The sequence below is a fragment of the Bufo bufo genome, chromosome 6 (assembly GCF_905171765.1).
Source record: "Bufo bufo chromosome 6, aBufBuf1.1, whole genome shotgun sequence".
Classification (NCBI taxonomy): domain Eukaryota; kingdom Metazoa; phylum Chordata; class Amphibia; order Anura; family Bufonidae; genus Bufo; species Bufo bufo.
In genome coordinates, this window is record NC_053394.1 from 13,963,006 (window position 1) to 13,984,167 (window position 21,162).

The following is a 21,162-nucleotide window of genomic DNA, read 5'->3' on the forward strand; positions in this document are numbered from 1 at the left end:
TAGGTGGGACGGTAGCTGACAGGCTGTGGACTCAACACGATCGCCGTCCATTCTCTGTCAGTAGGTGGAACAGATGCGCTGCTGGTCAGTTTCCTTGCTCCTCAAGAGCAGGATGGCGTTAGCACCATATCCTGGGTGTTTACTGCTGTTTGGCCTCATTCTCAGGGGGAGCCTCTCCTCTGGTCCTGGAAACCATAGTTGGGCCTTGGCCTCCCCCCTATGAGGCAGCCTTGCGCTGGCCATAGATTTTATGGCTACTCTTGTTCCGTGCCCCTTCTGTGTGCCCCGTCCCAGGGGGAGTATTTCTGTTCATCGTCCCCCTTCTAGGGGTGGAACCTTCTCGCTAGTTGTAGCTGTGATTGTGCCTACATTTCCTTATCACAGGTGGCACTGCGTTCTGCCATCACCGGGTGCGATAGATCCTCCAGGCCTTACATGTATGGGGTTCTTCTTCCCTATAGTGCGGTCGTCTGCCCATACCAGGACAGGTTTCAGCTGGGGGGGGGGGGGGGGGGGTTTGCTCACTTCTCGTGGGTATTAGTACGGCTTTCGGTGCATGGTATAACCTGCCGATTTCTAGGGCGCAGGCTTCGAGCCTTTACAGGTAGTGCATTCCTCTACCTTTTACTACAGTGACAGCATCAGCGTTGCCTCCGTGTGGTTTTGGGGGGGGGGGGGCGCACGCTGCACCCCCTTACCGGCTTCCGTTAATCTGGTGAGCAGCGCTCACCAGTCCTCTCAGTTTGAGCCTTTGCAGCAGGTGTCCCTTCGCTTCCTGTCCTGCAAGGTGGCCTTTTTGGTGGCAGTCTTTTCCATCCGTAGGGTGTCGGATCTAGCGGCTCTTGCCTGGCGGTTGCCCTTCATCATCCGCGGGCATCTGGTTTGGATTCGCATCTTTCTGTTTCAGACGTCCTTTTTCCGACGGACGGATTCATTATTCTTCATTGCGGAAGGACCGAGTCGAGGGCTGGCTGTCTCCAAAGTTTCCATTTCCCGATGGATTCGTTTGGCTATTGTGGAAGCGTACCGCATCAGTGGCCGGGCTCCACCCTTCCGGGTTACTGCTCATTTTGCTCGGGCAATGGTTGGGCGGTACATCATGGGGCTCAGGTCGTTAAGGAATGCAGGGCGGCTGCCTGGTCGTCTGGGCACACTTTTCCTAGTTTTACAGAGTGCACACCTTTGCATCTTCTGACACTTCTCTGGGGCGTGGAGTTTTGCAGAAAGCGGTCGTCCTTGGATTGGCAGGATGGCGTCTTCGTTTATGACCCACCCCGGTCAAGACTGTGTCCCCCAATGATACGGATGAGAAAACTAGATTTTTGTACTTTACCGTAAAATCTGTTTCTCTTCCGTTCATTGGGGGACACAGCTCCACCCTGTATGTACATTACTGGTTCTCTCAGTTGGGTCGTTCTGGTTCTTCAGGATAACCCATCTGGTTTTATTCCTTTTTATTATTTGCTCTTGGTATTCTCCCTAAAAGACACACTAACATTTCCCTCCCATAAGTGCGTCTTATAGGGTGAAAAATACTCTACTATATATTATTACATTATATGCTATTATATATTACATTGTACCCTATTATATAGTATTACATTATACACTATTATATATTACATTATATCCTGTTATATAGTATTACATTATACACTATATATTATACACTCTTATAGATTACATTATACCCAATTAAATATTATACACTATATATTCTACACTGCTATATTTTATTACCTTATACATTGTTACAATATATCTTATATATATCTCTAATAACTCTTGGAGTCACAGTTTTTCTGCTGCTAATGTCAAACATAAAATATTGAAAAACGTCAAGAAATGATCAGTTTTCTGCGGCTGGATTGTTTTTCTTTTCTGCTTCTCAGAGCCGGGATACTATGAAGATGGATCGTTTGGGATCAGAATTGAGAATTTGGTTCTTGTGGTTCCTGCCACTACCAAGGTGAAGTGTAATATCTGATATGATGGAAATGTAATATCTTTGCGGGGATCTTATCTTCAGACTGCGGCATCCTCTTCTTTCTCAGGATTATAGCTTTCCCAGAGGTCGGACCCCCATAGAATGACGGCGGCATACCCATTTTATCTGATAGCCGGAAATGTAGGGTGCATCACGCTCCTCCTCCTGGGTGTGCAGAAATCTGGGTTCTATCTTTTAAGCCAGGCATGCTCAACCTGCGGGCCTCCAGCTGTTGTAAAACCACAACTCCCATAATGCCCTGCTGTAGGCTGTTCGGGCATGCTGGGAGTTGGAGTTTTGCAACAGCTGGAGAGCAGCAGGTTGAGCATGCCTGTTTTAAGCTGTAGGATACGGCGCTGGAAACTGGGACAGAAATCACAGCGCCGTACAGCTACGGCGCTCTGATTGGCTGCAGCGGTCCGGCAGTCACTGATAGCCAGACCCCTGCTGTATGCGCCGACATCAGTGAAAACACAGATGCCAGCGCATTAACCCTTGCACTTCCGCAGTCAACGCTGGCCATGGCACGTGCAGTATCCTGGCGGGTGCGGGGTGTTCATCGGGTCCCTGCGCTGCTGTGATGGGGACCCAATAGCAGGGAAGGCAGCCCGATGCCTTCCTTGGGCATCATGACTGCCTTCTGTGACAGTCTGTGAGGTGCAGTCCCCTGGATCTCACAGGCAGGAAGCTGTAAGTGTATTACAGTGTGTAATACACTTACAGCCAATGCATTACAATACAGAAGTATTGTAATGCATTGTAAAGGGGATCAGACCCCCAAAAGTTAAAGTCCCAGAGTGGGACAAAAAATAAAGTAAAAAAAGAAGTAAAAAAAAAAAAAAAATTTACAAAAGAAAACTTAGTTTCAAGTAAAAAAATTTCAATAAAAAAAAAATAGGGGAAAAAAAGAAAAGTAGTTATATTAGGTATCGCCGCGTCCGTACCAACTGGCTCTATAACAATATCACATGATCCACCTCGTCAGGTGAACGCCGTAAAAAATTTATAAATAAAAAGAGTCAAAAAATCCATTTTCTGGTCACCTTGTCTCACAAAAAGTGTAATACCAAATGATCACGTGTACCCCAAAATGGTACCAATCAAACCGTCATCTCATCCCGCAAAAAATGATTCCCGCCCAAAAATAAAATAAAATAGGGCTCTCAGAAAATGGCAACACAAAAACAAGATTTTATTCTGTTCAAAAATGATTTCACTGTGTAAAACGTAACAAAATAAAAAAGATAGACATTAGGGCTGCACGATATATCGAAAAAATAATCGAATCGCGATAATCGGCAAAAGCGATATGGTGATTTGGCCGACCCGAAAATGCCGCGATTATATATGATGGGGCCCCTATTGATAAAATGGCCTCTCTCCTATTGCTAAAATGGCCAGCCTCTGTACTTACTTTCACGATGAATGCACTGCAGCGAACGAACCGGCCGGCGCGTGACTGACGTCACTTAGTCATGCTCCTGCTTCCTGAATTAAGTGGGAGGAGCGTAACTAAGTGACGTCAGTCACGGGCCGGCCGGCTCGCTCGCTGCAGTGCATTCATCGTGAAAGTGAGTACAGAGGCTGGCCATTTTATCAATAGGAGAGTTATGTGCGCAGTTTAGGACACATGAGGGGGACCAGCATAAGATGCTATATGTGTGTCTTATGCTGGCCCCCCTCATGGCCCTATATGTCATAGCACAGATCCACCCCATAACAGCGTCATCCACAGATCCACCCCATAACAGTGTCCTCCACAGATCCACCCCATAAGTGTCCTCCACAGATCCACCCCATAAGTGTCCTCCACAGATCCACCCCATAAGTGTCCTCCACAGATCCACCCCATAACAGTGTCCTCCACAGATCCACCCCATAACAGTGTCCTCCACAGATCCACCCCATAACAGTGTCCTCCACAGATCCACCCCATAACAGTGTCCTCCACAGATCCACCCCATAACAGTGTCCTCCACAGATCCACCCCATAACAGTGTCCTCCACAGATCCACCCCATAAGTGTCCTCCACAGATCCCCCATAAGTGTCCTCCACAGATCCCCCATAAGTGTCCTCCACAGATCCCCCATAAGTGTCCTCCACAGATCCCCCATAAGTGTCCTCCACAGATCCCCCGCATAACGGCGTCATCCACAGATCCCCCGCATAACGGCGTCATCCACAGATCCCCCGCATAACGGCGCATCATCCACAGATCCCCCGCATAACAGTGCATCATCCACAGATCCCCCGCATAACAGTGCATCATCCACAGATTCCTAGCATAACAGTGCATCATCCACAGATTCCTAGCATAACAGTGCATCATCCACAGATTCCTAGCATAACAGTGCATCATCCACAGATTCCTAGCATAACAGTGCATCATCCACAGATCCCCCGCATAACAGTGCATCATCCACAGATCCCCCGCATAACAGTGCATCATTCCACAGATCCCCCGCATAACAGTGCATCATCCACAGATCCCCCGCATAACAGTGCATCATTCCACAGATCCCCCGCATAACAGTGCATCATCCACAGATCCCCCGCATAACAGTGCATCATTCCACAGATCCCCCGCATAACAGTGCATCATTCCACAGATCCCCCGCATAACAGTGCATCATTCCACAGATCCCCAAAACTATGTCATACCCAGCCGCGTCACCGGCTCATATGGGAAAATCCAAGCAAATAGACCTCTAGCACAATTCCCTTAAAATATTGCATCGCATATCGTTATCGCAATTTTTAGGGCCCTAATCGCAATCGCACAAAATTCCCATATCGTGCAGCCCTAATAGACATATTGGGTATCGCTGCGTCTGTAACAACCTGCTGTAAAAAAAATATCACATTATTTTTATAAAAACTATGCCAAACAGCCATTTTTTTCGCCTTGCCTCACAAAAAGTGTAATGTCAAGCGATCAAAAAGTCTTAGGGCTCTTTCACACCTGCGTTCTTGTCTTCCGGCATAGAGTTCCGTCGTCGGGGCTCTATGCCGGAAGAATCCTGATCAGGATTATCCTAATACATTCTGAATGGAGAGTAATCCGTTCAGGATGCATCAGGATGTCTTCAGTTCCGGTACGGAACGTTTGTTGGCCGGAGAAAATACCGCAGCATGCTGCGCTTTTTGCTCCGGCCAAAAATCCGGAACACTTGCCGCAAGGCCGGATCCGGAATTAATGCCCATTGGAAGGCATTGATCCGGATCCGGCCTTAAGCTAAACGTCGTTTCGGCGCATTGCCGGAGCCGACATTTAGCTTTTTCAGAGTGGTTACCATGGCTGCCGGGACGCTAAAGTCCTGACAGCCATGGTAAGTGTAGTGGGGAGCGGGGGAGCAGTGTACTTAACGTCCGTGCGGCTCCCCGGGCGCTCCAGAGTGACGTCAGGGCGCCCCAAGCGCATGGATCACGTGATCCATGTGATCACGTCATCCATGCGCATGGGGCGCTCTGACGTCATTCTGGAGCGCCCCGGGAGCCGCACGGACTGTAAGTATACCGCTCCCCCGCTCCCCGCTCCTACTATGGCAACCAGGACCTTAATAGCGTCCTGGGTGCCATAGTAACACTGAAAGCATTTGGAAGACGGTTCCGTCTTCAAATGCTTTCAGTACACTTGCGTTTTTCCGGATCCGGCAGGCACCTCCGGCAACGGAAGTGCATGCCGGATCCCAACAACGCAAGTGTGAAAGAGGCCTTACATACCCCAAAATGGTACCAATCAAACCGTCACCTCATCCCGCAAAAAATGAGCCCCACATAAGACAGTAACTTAAAAAATAAAAACCAATGGCACCCATAAAACTATCCATCAAAATCTGCGCTGCAAAAGCCATATGGCGCTCCTTCCCTTCTGAGTCCTGCCATGTGCCCCCACAGCTGTTTACCACCACATATGGGGTGTTGCCGTATTCAGGAGAAAAATAGATTTTTGTACCTACCGTAAAATCCTTTTCTCGTTGAATGCATTGGGGGACACAGCACCATGGGTATATGCTCAGCTGACACTAGAAAAGTGTTTGCTCGACCCAGATGGGCTATACCCTCTGCTCAGACACTAAACCAACCAGTTGGTCCAAAAGCAGTAGGAGCATCAACAAACCAGACGAACAGTGAAGCCAACATGTCCTAAACCAGAAAGAGGACCATTATCAAAGGGTCCCGGGAAAACCGGAAAACCTGAACGAAGAAAAAGAACAACAAGGGTGAGATCTGTGTCCCCCAATGCATCCAACGAGAAAAGGATTTTACGGTAGGTACAAAAGTCCATTTTTTTCGTGAATGGCATTGGGGGACACAGCACCATGGGACATCCCAAAGCAGTCCCCGAGGGTGGGGAAAAACAGCCATGCGAAGAGCCTAGCACATTGCCGCTTGCAGAATCTTGCGACCGAAACTGGCATCAGCAGAGGCCAAGGAATGAATATGGTAAAATCTGGAAAAGGTGTGAACTGAGGCCCAGGTGGTGGCCTTGCAGACCTGGGAAGCAAAGGCTAAATGACGGACCGCCCATGATGCCCCGACCGCCCTGGTGGAGTGAGCAGTCAACTGGAAGGGGGGCTCACGACCCTTTGCCACATAGGCTTCCTTGACGGCCGACCTAATCCAACTGCAGATGCTAGCTTTGGAGGCTTGTAAACCCTTACATGAGCCCTCAGTGACAACAAAGACAGAGTCAGATCGATGGAAGGACTCCGTTAGCTGGAGATACAGCCGAAGCGCCTGAACCACATCCAGACAGTGGAGAAACCGCTCTCTGGGATGAGAGGGGTTGGGAAAGAAAGAAGGTAGAACAATCTCCTTATTAATGTGGAAGGAAAAACCACCTTGGGAACAAGGGAGGGAACTGGGCGCAGGACAACCTTGTCCTGGAGAAGAACCAAAAAGGGAGACCGATACCAGAGCGCTGCAAGCTCAGAGACTCTGCGAATGGAAGTAATTGCAACTAAAAAAGCAACTTTAAAGGAGACATAAGAAAGGGAGACTTCCTTCAAGGGAGAGGACTGAAGGGCATCTAGGACCAAATTCAAATCCCAGGGTTCCACGGAGAACGGAAGGGAGGGACGCGATGCGTCACCCCCTGAAGGAAAGTCTTAATTTGGGACCGAGAAGCTAAGGACCTTTGGAAAAGGACAGACAAGGCCGAGACCTGACCTTTTGAGGGGGGCCAGGCGGAGACCCTTCTCAAGGCCGTCCTGAAGAAAGGCAAGAATCCTAGGAATGGAAAAATGAGAGGGTAAACCTCGCCAGATTCACACCAGGCAAAGTAAGCCTTCCAGGTACGATGGTAAATCCTGGCCGACTGGGGCTTACGTGCACGAAGCATAGTCTGGATGACTGACTCGGAGAGACAGCGGAACCTTAGGACCGCGGCTTCAACAGCCACGCCGTTAAATGAAGCCAAGGTAAACTCGGGAGGAACAGCGGACCTTGCGAAAGGAGGTCGGGGCGCAGAAGTAACCGCCACGGGGCATCGGTGAGCAGGGACCCGATCCATTTTGAGACATTTGAGTACCCGAGGAAGAAGCCAAAGGGGAGGGAAGAGATATAGGAGACTGAATTGGGACCACGGGAGAACCAAGGCGTCCACCGCCAGAGCCTGAGGATCGTAAAGCGGTGGTTCAGACGGGAGGCAAAAAGATCCACGTCTGGTATTCCCCAGCGCTGACAGAGTTGTTGAAACACCTCTGGATGAAGAGACCACTCGCCCGGGTCGAGACGCTGGCGACTGAGGAAGTCGGCCGCCCAATTGTCGACTCTGGGGATGTAGACTGCGGAGAGAGAGGGAACATGTCCCACCGCAGAATGCGAGAGGTTTCCTTCAGGACCGCTGCGCTTCTCGTGCCCCCCTGGTGGTTTAAATAAGCCACCGCAGTGGAGTCGACCGTCTGAATCCGGACAGGATGACCGCGAAGGAGGCGAGTCCAACAGGACAGAGCTAGGTAAATGGCCCTGAGTTCCAGGATATTGATCTGTAGGGAGCTCTCCCGTATCGACCACTGACCCTGGGCCGAGAGAGACCCAAAGACTGCCCCCCAACCTGTCAGACTGGCATCTGTGGAGATCACCTGCTAACAGAGGGTAAGAAAGGATCTGCCGAGGGAGACGGTTAGCGGGTTCAGCCACCAGCGCAAGTCCCGACTGACCTAAGGGGGCAGACGGATCGGGCGATCGAGGCCTGACAGGGACTTGTTCCACCTGGCAAGAATTGAGACCTGAAGGGCTCGGATGTGGAATTAGTCTTCTCTGGAAGAGGACATGAGGGCAGAGTAAAAAAAAAGAAATTAGTCAGCCAGAGGCTGCCCTACTGGACCCCAGGTGCTGTGTCCCCAAAGAGGTGCTGCAGCAGTCACAGGAGAGTGCCAGGAAGGTTGCAGGAGATTGGAGAGCGTCCCTCAGGAGTGCTGGCAAGATGGAGGTCCCAGAGGAAGAACTAGCCAGAAGAAGGCAACTCCGCCCCCAGGCAAAAGCCTGTGCTAAACTGGGATAGGAGGGGAAGGAGACCCCTCCCATGAGCCGAGAGAAGCAGGGACCAAGAAAATAGCCCGGGAAGCAAGGGGAGGGGACGAGAAGAATGCGGCCTAGGCTAGGTAAAAGCTGGGATCTCGATTAATGGAGCGGCCGGGAAAAAAGCACCGTCGGCGGGACAGAACCGCGGGAGACCGGGGGCCCTCAGGAAGGAAAAGAACAGATGAGGGGGACTCCTGAGGAGAAGCGACGCCCAGGGAGGGAAAACCGGGGGAAACTAAGCACCAGGGGCCGAGGACAGGGCAGGGAAGATGTGGCCCAGTCCCAGGCAGGAGCCGGGGACTAAAGTAAAGGAAGGTCAGGGAGAAGCATAGGTGGTTGGAGGCCCAGCTAACCAAGACTCCGTAAAGAGGTGGGCCCCCCCCAAGGTAAAAATTGTCCGGGGGTCAAAGTGCTCAGTACCCCCCTAATATATTCTTTAAGGGGTGTAGTTTCCAAAATGGGGTCACTTTTTGAGGGTTTCCACTGAAGTGGTACGTCAGGATCTCTTCAAATACAAAATGGTGCCTAAAAACCATTCTAGCAGGGGGGCGTGGCCTAAGAGCGCATGGAGTAAGTCGCACCGCTCACTGCTCCTGCCAGCATCCTGTTTAATCGAGTGGTAGCACTCCTTGAATCGCTGATCTAACCTTACCTGGTGGAAGAGAAGTGACCGGAGGGTGTGGTGGTGACTTTGTGAGCTCCGACATGCCGAGGAAGTCCAGCAAAGTGCCGAGGTCCGACAGGCCGGAGGTGAGCCAGCATGGCGCCGATGAAGGAGAGGGGACGGCCTTACAGCAGACGATGAGTCAGAGTGCGGCTGCTAAACTGAGCAAGTATGCTCGTACTGATAGCGGTATGGGCGATTGGGCTGAGGGAAAGGAGACGGATGTGCATACCTCCTCTGAACAGGAGGACGGATCCCTTGATGGTGAGGCCCTGGATGCGGTGAATTGGCCGCCAATGACCCCTGCATGTTCAGCTAAGAACACAGTAGGCCCTAAGGCCGCGGCCAATGAAGAGCCCACTTTGAAAGATATCATGGCCGCTGTGGCCAGCTGTAACAGCACCCTGAAAGTGCTCACAGTGCAAGTCGGCAGCCTGAGGTCAGATGTGTCTATAATTAGACATGACCTACATAAGATTTCTGAGCGCACCTCTGAACTGGAGAAGAGGGTGTCCACGATAGAAGATGTAGTTCAGCCTTTGCAAATGGCGGCAAAAACAACTGCTAAGGACATTGCTGCTTTATATGCCAAAATGGATGATCTGGAGAACAGGTCCAGAAGGAATAACCTGCGGATTGTGGGAATGCCAGAGAAGACGGAGGGGGATAATGCCACAGAGTTTGTGGAAAAATGGTTGCATCAGTTGTTCCATGAGAAAGGTCCATCTTCCCTGTATGCGGTGGAGCGGGCGCACAGAGTGCCCATGCGGCCGCTCCCGCCCTATACTGGCGAAGAGTCTTTTTAAAGACCGGGACACTATCCTGTGGCAATCAAGGGACAATGAGGAGATGGTCCTGAATGGGGTTAAAGTGTCCATATTCCCGGACTATTCTAATGAGTTGTAGCGGAGAAGAAGTAGATTTATGGATATAAAGAAAAGGCTGAGAGGTCTACAAGTCCAGTATGCTATGCTGTTCCCTGCTAAACTGCGTGTGGTGGCTTTGGGATCCACCAGATTTTTTAAGGATCCGGAGGAGGCGGCGCAGTGGCTGGACGTCCATGAGCGGCAATTGAGGAGTGGGGCCCCGGACACCTGAAGGAGGCAGAGATATGGTTTCCTATGTTCACTCTATATATGCATTTGCACTTTAAGGTCGCTTTAAATGTTGCACCAGTTAAGAAGTGTATTAGGCAATGCTACCACATGGTAGATCCTGTGGAGGGAGTAGGTGGTTGAGAGAGTAAAATGTATTTCTCAGATGTGGGGAGGATTCTCTACCTGAGGAAATGTGTTATAATCTGTTATGATTATTATACGTTTGGGGGCAAGTTGCTCTCGGATTGCCCTGTTTTAATGAGTGAGGTTGATAAAAAAGGGGACTGCGATCCCCAGTTACAGTAACCTAATTATGAGGGGGGGTGGGGGGGGGTAGGGAGTAAGTTGGGGGGAAGGGATAAGGTCGTGAACTTTGAGTGGATGGAGTCTGAGTGGGTTGTGAGATTCAAGTATGGTCTGAAGTTCTATCATGTCACAGGTGATTAGAGTCTTAAGCTGGAATGTGAGAGGAATGGCGGATGCACGAAAGAGACAGTGTGTTTTTCAATACTTGGGGCGGTTTCAGCCGACTATATGTTGTCTTCAGGAAACGCATCTGATTGGAGATAATTTACACTGGATGAGTAAAAATTGGGTGACATATGCGTTACATTCAACTCATTCCTCACTCACTCTAGAGGTGTAAGTATGATTGTGCATAGTAGTATTAGGTATGAACATATGCAGGACTGTGTGGACGCTGATGGTAGGTATGTGTGTGTCGTGTGTAAGGTGGATGGGATACAGGTGGTGCTGGTGTCGGTGTACGTGCCTCCACCGTTTGCTTCCCCATTGATAAGAGAGATTATGGACTTCCCTGGGTTGCCGTGGCTACTGGTAGGGGACTTCAATTGCACGCTGAATGACTCCTTAGATGCCGGGTGGAAGGGTCAGGTGGTTCACCGGGGAGTGCGGCTCTCAGGAATATTATGTGTGAAATCGGTGTATATGATGTATAGAGATTGCGTAACCCTGATAAGCGTGGATTCTCGTGCAGGTCAGCCACGCATCACTCGTTATCGCGCATTGATTTGGCCCTTGTTAATGATGCTATGCTGCCACTGGTTAGGGATGTTGTCTATCATCCTCAGTCGTTGTCTGACCACTCTCTGGTGCAGATAGACTTGTGCCTGGGGGTGCTCAGGCAGGGACCGAGGCTGTGGAAGTGTAACTCACATTGGCTAAATGTGTTGGGTGATCTGTCCGGGATCTCTATGGAGATTAAGGAATTCTTTGCTATCAATACAGGGACGGCATCGATACCGGGTGTTTAGGACGCCATGAAAGCATTCCTGAGGGGAGTCTTGATGAAAGAAATTAGCAAGCATAAATCTAGGTCTAGGGAGGTGGATATTAAGGCGCATGTCCTAGTGGCTGAGGCTGAGAGAGAGTTTAGTAGATCCCCCACCCTGATTAATAGTGAGGCGCTGGCAGGTGCTCAGGAGCAGCTGAGGTGTCATTTAGTGCAGGCCGCAGAAAGAAAGAGAAGTTTCTATCGCCAGAGATCCTTTGAAGAGGGTGAGAAGGTGGGTCATCTGTTGTCGGTGGTTTCTCAGGCCCAGAGAGGCTCCTCTTGTATTCAGGAACTAAGAGATGACATGGGGAATAGTAGTCAGGACACGAAAGAATATTAGATATTCTGAAAAGTTTTTATGTATCTCTGTATGCCTCCACCGGCTCTAGCTCTGAGGAGGCTCTGAATAAGTTCCTAGTGGAGGCACAGTTATCGGCGCTGTCAGAGGAGGATAGAGAAAGGTTGGAGGAGCCAATTTCACTTGAGGAATTGGAAGCTGCGCTTGGGGATATGGCGAATGGTAAGGCGCCGGGGGCTGACGGTCTCCCAGTAGAGGTATATAAAAAGCTGCAGGGGATATTACTTCCTGAGTTACTTAAGGTGCTTGAGCACTCATTGGAGGCAGGTTCGTTACCACATTCGATGCAGGAAGCTATAATTGTGGTTATACCTAAACCTGGAAAGGATCCTAAAATACCGGATTCCTATAGACCAATTTCGCTTCTCACGGCTGATGTTAAGCTCCTGGCGAAGGTGTTGGCGAACAGGTTGTCCAAGGTGATTCTGACTATTGTGCACCCGGACCAGACGGGTTTTATGCCTGGGAAATCGACTGCTATTAATCTCCGTAGACTGTATGTTAGTTTGAATATTCCGGCGGATAATTGTGGAGACAGAGCCTTGCTTGCTCTCGACGCCGCCAAGGCGTTTGATAGTGTGGAGTGGAGCTACTTGTGGGGGGTCTTGAGAACCATGGGCTTTGGCGCGCCGTTTATTCGGTGGGTAAAGGTCCTGTACTCTAGTCCCGAGGCGAGAATTAGAGCTAATGGAGGGTTGCCAGATTGTTTCGCCTTGGCCAGGGGCACCAGACAGGGATGCCCATTGTCGCCCTTATTGTTTGCTCTTGCAATAGAGCCGCTTGCGGCCCATATCCGCTTATCAACAAATATCGAGGGGTTTCGATACGGTGGGCTGCACAACAAAGTGGCTATGTACGCAGATGACACTCTGCTTTTTCTGGGCGATACTGGTGCATCCCTGGATGCGGCCATGGTATTGATTGACAGATTTGGAGGCTTCTCTGGGCTTCAGATAAATTGGCAGAAGTCTGCTTTGATGCCAGTTGATGGGCAGGCCCTGTCAGGCAGACAGGTTGATAGTCTGGTTCCTTGGGTGGATAAATTCAAATACTTGGGGCTATATATAACACCTAGACTGTCGGAATTTGAAGACCTTAATCTGTCTCCGTTGCTGGCTACTTTCAAACTAAAGGTGAGGTCGTGGTGTAGGCTCTTTCTTTTGGTGGTGGGTAGAGTGAATCTTTTAAAAATGGTTATGATGCCCCAGTTGCTCTATGTATTGAACAATGCTCCCGTATGGATCCCCCTGGATAGATTTAGGAAAATACATTCTATATTTAGGGATCTTATTTGGAAGTATGGTCAGGCTAGGATTAGACTGGAGACGTTGCAATACCCTAAGTCTGAAGGTGGTCTGGCTGTTCCTAACGCATGGATTATTTTTTAGCTTCCCAATGTCAGCATTTTAAGGGATGGATTAGCTTCCAATTGCCGGATATGACGGGGCAGATATTGCAACACTGGTTGGGCAGTCGCGACCTCATGGGTATTCTGGAGGGGTCGGGAATGCATGTTGGGAGTGAGAAGTTCCTCCTTATTGAGCTTATGAAAAAAGTCTGGGCAAAGGTGAAGCAACTGAGAGGTGTAGGTGGTGTTTGTGAGCTTTCCCCTATTAGAAATAATCACCTATTGCCTGAATTCCTAGCCATGTCAGGACTCCGAAATTGGGAATCCCATGGAGTGATGAGGATTGGCCAATTTAACTGAGGGCAAGATATTTAAATCGTTCCAGAGCCTGCAGCAGGAATTTAATATCCCCAGGGGATGGTTTTATAAATATCTTCAATTGAGGCATGCCTTTGAGGTCACGCTGCGGAAAGGATGTGTGATAGCCCAAATGGAGGTGGTTCATAAGCTTGTTCTCCCGACAGGGGGGGGGGGGGGGGGGAGAGGGCTGATATCACAGGTGTACGCTCTTCTACTAGATAAATTCTTGGAGGGGTTTCCGCTCTCAAGAATGAAGAAATGGGAGGCTGACCTGGGGGATATATCTAAGGATAAGTGGGATGATATACTGAAAGGAGTCCCCAAGGTGTCCCTGAGTGAACAGGGCAAGCTGTCCCAACTATTTATTTTATATAGAGTGTACAAAACGCCAGTGTTCCTAAAAAAGGTTGGAGTAAGAATGGATGACAGGTGTCCAAAGTGTATGGAAGACGGTGCGGATCTGCTACATATGCTTTGGTCTTGTCCAGTAATAGGTAATTATTGGGAAGAAGTAAGGAATATGATCAATAGTAGAATGGCGTTGAGAATCCAAAAAGATCCCAAGGTGTGTGTATTGGGGTATGTGTCCGAGATTGGAGGGACTGAAATGGTTAAGATAGCGGTGGGGAGATTGCTGTACGTGGCCAGGAAACTGGTGGCTCTGAGGTGGATTCGGGGAAGTCCGCCAACACTGGAAGAGTTTGTGCGGAAGGTGCATGACATGCTGATATTGGAAAAAGGGGTGTATGTGAAGAGAGGGTGTCCTCAGAAGTTCGAGAAATTATGGAGTGATTGGTTATCTCATACTCATGTGGTTATTTAGGCTCTTAATGGGTTCACGACTTGTTTATGGGGAGGGGAGGGGGGGAATAGAGGGGGGGTGGGTGGTCGTTAGAGACTGTTAGGATATATGCACTTTTTGTCTTAATAATTGATCCTACATGTATACATGCTATGTATAGCTATATGATGATACTGTGTGATGTTACCATTGGATATTGCTGTATACTGATTTCACATTGTGAAAAGGAAAGAAAAAGACAATGTAGTGTTTTGGAATATCTTGCATTTATTGGATCAATAAAAAACGATTTGATTTAAAAAAAAAAAAAAAAAAAACATTCTAGCAAAATCTGCCTCCAAAATCCATATGGCGCTCCTTTCCTTCTGACCACTGCCACATCCCGATAGAGCAGTTTACCACCACATATGGGGTATTTCTGTAAACTGCCGAATTGGAGTAATATATATTGAGGTTTATTTTGCTGTTAACCCTCGCTGTGTTGCATGAAAAAATTTATTAACATAAAAAATTTACCAAAAAAGGGAAATTTTGAAATTTCACCTCCATTTTCCTTTAATTCTTGTGGAACACCTCAAGGGTTAACAAAGTTTGTAACATCAGTTTTGAATAATTTGAGGGGTGTAATTTCTAAAATGTGGTCATTTATGGGTGGTTTCCATTACGTAAGCCCCTCAAAATCACTTTATAACTGAACTGGTGCTTAAAAAAATGGTTTTGGAAATTTTGTTGAAAATTTGAAAAATAGCTTCTAAACGTCTAAGCCTTCTAACGTCCTAAAAAAAAAAAAATTACATTTACAAAATGATGCCAACATAAAGCAGGCATGGAGAATGTTGATTGATAACCATGTTATGAGGTATTACTATCTGTCTAAAAAGTAGAGAAATTCAAATTTAGAAAACTGAGAATTTTTCCAATTTTTGGGTTAACTGTTGTCCTGTTCTTGAGGAGCACGGTGTAACATTGTCGCACTTTATTTCCTTCCAGTACAACTTCCGGGATCGGGGAAGCCTGACCTTCGAGCCGATCACACTGGTGCCGATCCAGACCAAGATGATCAACGTCGACCTGCTGACTCAGAAGGAGGTGAGGGATGCTGGAGCCCTTTAAGCAGTTAAAGGGGTTTTTCTATATTTGTTTGATTGGTGGAGGTCCGAACACTGGGAACCTGAGTCCTCTGCTCTCTTGTTTGAATGGAGGACTCGTTTTCTGCAATTTTAGTCCCACTAAAGGGCTTGACCCAGAGATCCTTTTGATTGTTTCTGTTATATACTGCAATTGTTGTTTCTGTTGGGGCTAATAGAGGGGGTCAGGATGGGGGCAGCTCCCGCAATTACCTATATATGCTGTTAAGGGGCTTCATACTTGTGCTTATTTCATCTCTCCAGGTCAACTGGGTTAACGACTACCACAAAAAGTGCAGAGACGTCATTGGAGCCGAGTTAGAGAAGCAAGGACGTCATGACGCCCTCCAGTGGCTGATAAAAGAAACACAGCCTATCTGCAAATCTAATTAATATTTTTTTGCACTGTCCCTTTTTAACCCTTACATTGACAGTTTTGGGATTTGATCTGAGACAGGTAACGGACAAATCTTTATTACAGTTTCATACTAAATGTTTCCTTGGCTTTCTGAGCTCAGGGGAGAGGACGGAGCACTCAAGTGAGCCGGCGGTTACTCAGTGTATTACTATGGCAAGGATAATTAAAGGAAAATTAATGGTGTGCTTTTATCAATCTCTTCATGGCCTACGGACGAAGTGGCCCTGATTTCCTAATGTGTCGGCACCATAAAACTGTCTAAAAAGTGGCACAGTTTGGTGCATCCAGGGATTCTACACTTTTCTCCCCCATCATGACCGACAACGGGTCAGGGCTTAGCGGAGAGGACGGAGACCTAATATGTGCCACATTTGCTCCACAGTTCTGACTTCTGTCTCAAACTAAATCAACCAATAGTTATAGAGTTAAAGAAAAATGTCTGTCCTGCAGCAGATTCATCATCCAGCCTCAGCCCTGTGATAAATCTGCTGCAGGTCTACACCGCCGGCACCATGTGTAGGACTAGTAAATCTTGGCCCAGGATTTTAATGTTTACATATATTATCAAATCTGCAATAAAAACTGCAGTCACTGTGTTCATACATTAATCTACTTATCCTGTACTGATCCTGAGTTATATCCTGTATTATACTCCAGAGCTGCACTCACTATTCTGCTGGTGCAGTCGCTGTCTACATACATTATATTACTTATCCTGTACTGATTCTCAATTACATCCTGTATTATACTCCAGAGCTGAACTCAGTATTCTGCTGGTGCAGTCACTGTATACATTACATTACTTATCCTGTACTCATCCTGAGTTACATCCTGTATTATACTCCAGAGCTGCACTCACTATTCTGCTGGTGCAGTCACTGTGTACATACATTACTAATCCTGTACTGATCCTGAGTTACATCCTGTATTATACTCCAGAGCTGCACTCACTATTCTGCTGGTGCAGTCACTGTGTACATACATTACTAATCCTGTACTGATCCTGAGTTACATCCTGTATTATACTCCAGAGCTGCACTCACTATTCTGCTGGTGCAGTCACTGTGTACATACATTACTTATCCTGTACTGATCCTGAGTTACATCCTGTATTATACTCCAGAGCAGCACTCACTATTCTGCTGGTGCAGTCACTGTGTACATACATTACTTATCTTGAACTGATCCTAAGTTACATCCTGTATTATACTCCAGAGCTGCACTCACTATTCTGCTGGTGGAGTCACTGTGTACATACATTACTTATCCTGTACTGATCCTGAGTTACATCCTGTATTATACTCCAGAGCTGCACTCACTATTCTGCTGGTGCAGTCACTGTGTATATACATTACTTATCCTGTACTGATCCTGAGTTACATCCTGTATTATACTCCAGAGCTGCACTCACTATTCTGCTTGTGCAGTCACTGTGTACACACATTACTTATCCTGTACTGATCCTCAGTTACATCCTGTATTATACTCCAGAGCTGCACTCACTATTCTGCTGGTGCAGTCACTGTGTACATACATTACTTATCCTGTACTGATCTTGAGTTACATCCTGTATTATACTCCAGAGCTGCACTCACTATTCTGCTGGTGCAGTCACTGTGTACATACATTACTTATCCTGTACTGATCCTGAGTTACATCCTGTATTATACTCCAGAGCTGCACTCACTATTCTGCTGGTGCAGTCACTGTGTACATACATTACTTATCCTGTACTGATCCTGAGTTACATCCTGTATTATACTCCAGAGCTGCACTCACTATTCTGCTGGTGCAGTCACTGTGTCTATTCATTACTTATCCTGTACTGATCCTGAGTTACATCCTGTATTATACTCCAGAGCTGCACTCACTATTCTGCTGGTGCAGTCACTGTGTACATACATTACTTATCCTGTACTGATCCTGAGTTACATCCTGTATTATACTCCAGAGCTGCACTCACTATTCTGCTGGTGCAGTCACTGTGTACATACATTACTTATCCTGTACTGATCTTGAGTTACATCCTGTATTATACTCCAGAGCTGCACTCACTATTCTGCTGGTGCAGTCACTGTGTACATACATTACTTATCCTGTACTGATCCTGAGTTACATCCTGTATTATACTCCAGAGCTGCACTCACTATTCTGCTGGTGCAGTCACTGTGTACGTACATTACTTATCCTGTACTGATCCTGAGTTACATAGAAACATATAGAAACATAGAATGTGTCGGCAGATAAGAACCATTTGGCCCATCTAGTCTGCCCAATATCCTGAGTACTATGGATAGCCCCCGGCCCTATCTTATATGAAGGATGGCCTTATGCCTATCCCATGCATGCTTAAACTCCTTCACTGTATTTGCAGCTACCACTTCTGCAGGAAGGCTATTCCATGCATCCACTACTCTCTCAGTAAAGTAATACTTCCTGATATTACTTTTAAACCTTTGCCCCTCTAATTTAAAACTATGTCCTCTTGTAGCAGTTTTTCTTCTTTTAAATATTCTCTCCTCTTTCACCTTGTTGATTCCCTTTATGTATTTAGCAGTTTCTCTCATATCCCCTCTGTCTCGTCTTTCTTCCAAGCTATACATGTTAAAGAGGACCTTTCACCGATCCTGACATTGTGAACTAAGTATACAGACATGTAGAGCGGCGCCCAGGGATCTCACTGCACTTACTATTATCCCTGGGCGCCGCTCCGGTCTCCCGTTATGTCCTCCGGTATGTTCGGGGATTTGGTTCTAGTAGGCAGAGACTTAGGGGACTTGGTTATAGTAGGCGGGTTCTGCTGGGCGTCTCATAGGCTGTAGCGCTGGCCCAACGCATCGCAGAGCTCACAGCCTGGAAGAAAAAAACCTCCCAGGCTATGAGCTCTGCGCTGCGATTGGCCAGCGCTACAGCCTATGAGAAGGAGACGCCCAGCAGAACCCGCCTACTATAACCAAGTCCCCTAAGTCTCTGCCTACTAGAACCAAATCCCCGAACATACCGGAGGACATAACGGGAGACCGGAGCGGCGCCCAGGGATAATAGTAAGTGCAGTGAGATCCCTGGGCGCCGCTGTATATGTCATGATACTTAGTTCACAATGTCAGGATCGGTGAAAGGTCCTCTTTAAGGTCCTTTCATCTTTCCTGGTAAGTTTTATCCTGCAATCCATGTACCAGTTTAGTAGCTCTTCTCTGAACTCTCTCCAAAGTATCAATATCCTTCTGGAGGTATGGTCTCCAGTACTGCGCACAATACTCCAGATGAGGTCTCACTAGTGCTCTGTAGAGCGGCATGAGCGCCCCCCTCTGTCTACTGGTAATGCCTCTCCCCATACACCCCAGCATTCTGCTAGCATCTCCTGCTGCTCTATGACATTGTCTGCCTACCTTTAAGTCTTCTGAAATAATGACCCCTAAATCCCTTTCCTCAGATACTGAGGTTAGGACTGTATCACTGATTTTATATTCTGCTCTTGGGTTTTTACGCCCAGGTGCATTATCTTGCACTTATCAACATTACATTTTAGTTGCCAGATTTTTGACCATTCCTCTAGTTTTCCTAAATCCTTTCCCATTTGGTGTATCCCTCCAGGAACATCAACCCTGTTACAAATCTTTGTGTCATTAGCAAAAAGACACACCTTACCATCGAGGCCTTCTGCAATTTCGCTGATAAAGATATTACACAATATGGGTCCCTGAACAGACCCCTGAGGTACCCCACTGGTAACAAGACCTTGGTCTGAATATACTCCATTGACTATAACCCTCTGTTGCCTGTCCCTCAGCCACTGCCTAAGCCATTCAACAATATGGGAGTCCAAGCACAAAGACTGCAATTTATTGATAAGCCTTCTATGTGGGACAGTATCAAAAGCCTTGCTAAAGTCTAGATAAGCGATGTCTACTGCACCTCCGCCATCTATTATTTTAGTCACCTAATCAAAAAAATCAATAAGATTAGTTTGACATGATCTCCCTGAAGTAAACCCATTCTGTTTTTCATCTTTCAATCCATGCGATTTTAGATGTTCCACAATCCTCTCCTTAAGTATGGTTTCCATTAATTTCCCCACTATTGATGTCAGGCTTACTGGCCTATAGTTGCCCGATTCCTCCCTACTACCTTTCTTGTGAATGGGCACAACATTTGCTAATTTCCAATCTTCTGGGACGACTCCTGTTGCCAGTGATTGGTTAAATAAATCTGTTAATGGTTTTGCTAGTTCACCGCTAAGCTCTTTTAATAGCTTTGGGTGTATCCCATCAGGCCCCTGTGACTTATTTGTATTAATTTTAGACAGCTGACTTAGAACCTCTTCCTCTGTAAAGACACATGCGTCAAAAGATTCATTAGTCTTCTTTCCCAACTGAGGTCCTTCTCCTTCATTTTCCTTTGTAAAAACTGAACAGAAGTATTCATTGAGGCAGTCAGCTAGTTCTTTATCTTCTTCCATATACCTTCCTTCTTTAGTTTTTAATTTGGTAATTCCTTGTTTTAGTTTCCTTTTTTCATTTATGTATCTGAAGAATGTCTTATCGCCTTTTTTCCCTGACTGAGCTCATTTCTCTTCTGCCTGTGCTTTAGAAGCTCTTATAACTTGTTTGGCCTCTCTCTGCCTAATCTTGTAAATTAGTCTGTCATCCTCGTTTTTGTTTTTTATAATTACTAAATGCTATCTTTTTGTTTTTAATGATTTTGGCCACTTCTGCTGAGTACCACAGTGGTCTCTTCTTTTTTTTGCTTTTACTGACAAGCCTAATGCAATTATCTGTTGCCTTCAATAAAGCCACTTTTAAGTAGTCCCATTTCTCCTGGACTCCAATTAAACTGTTCCAATCTGATAGGGACTTGTATACCACTAGTCTAATTTTAGAAAAGTCTGTTTTTCTAAAATCTAAAACTTTTGTTTTTGTGTGGTGTGACTCAGTCACTGTACTTATAGTAAACCACACTGACTGGTGATCACTAGATCCCAAGCTTTCCCCTACAGTAATATCAGACACCAAATTCCCATTTGTGAATACAAAATCTAAAATGGCCTCCTTCCGGGTTGGCTCCTCCACTACTTGCTGTAGAGATAATCCCAGTAGGGAATTTAGAATATCTGTACTCCTGGCAGAACTAGCTATTTTGGTTTTCCAGTTTACATCAGGAAGATTGAAGTCTCCCAT

The 21,162-nt window shown here is 47.1% G+C and overlaps 1 protein-coding gene across 2 annotated transcripts in view; it reads left to right on the plus strand.

Moving 5' to 3' along the window:
- XPNPEP1 (X-prolyl aminopeptidase 1) overlaps positions 1-16,168 on the plus strand; it is a 67,423-nt gene extending 51,255 nt beyond the window's left edge. For both annotated transcript variants that reach the window (XM_040435551.1, XM_040435550.1), the window contains exons 18-20: positions 1,893-1,969; positions 15,431-15,529; positions 15,832-16,168. In XM_040435551.1, the coding sequence (XP_040291485.1) occupies positions 1,893-1,969; positions 15,431-15,529; positions 15,832-15,960 (305 nt within the window). In that variant the 3' untranslated portion in view covers positions 15,961-16,168. The remainder of the gene's footprint in view (positions 1-1,892; positions 1,970-15,430; positions 15,530-15,831) is intronic.
- Positions 16,169-21,162: the final 4,994 nt, after the last annotated feature.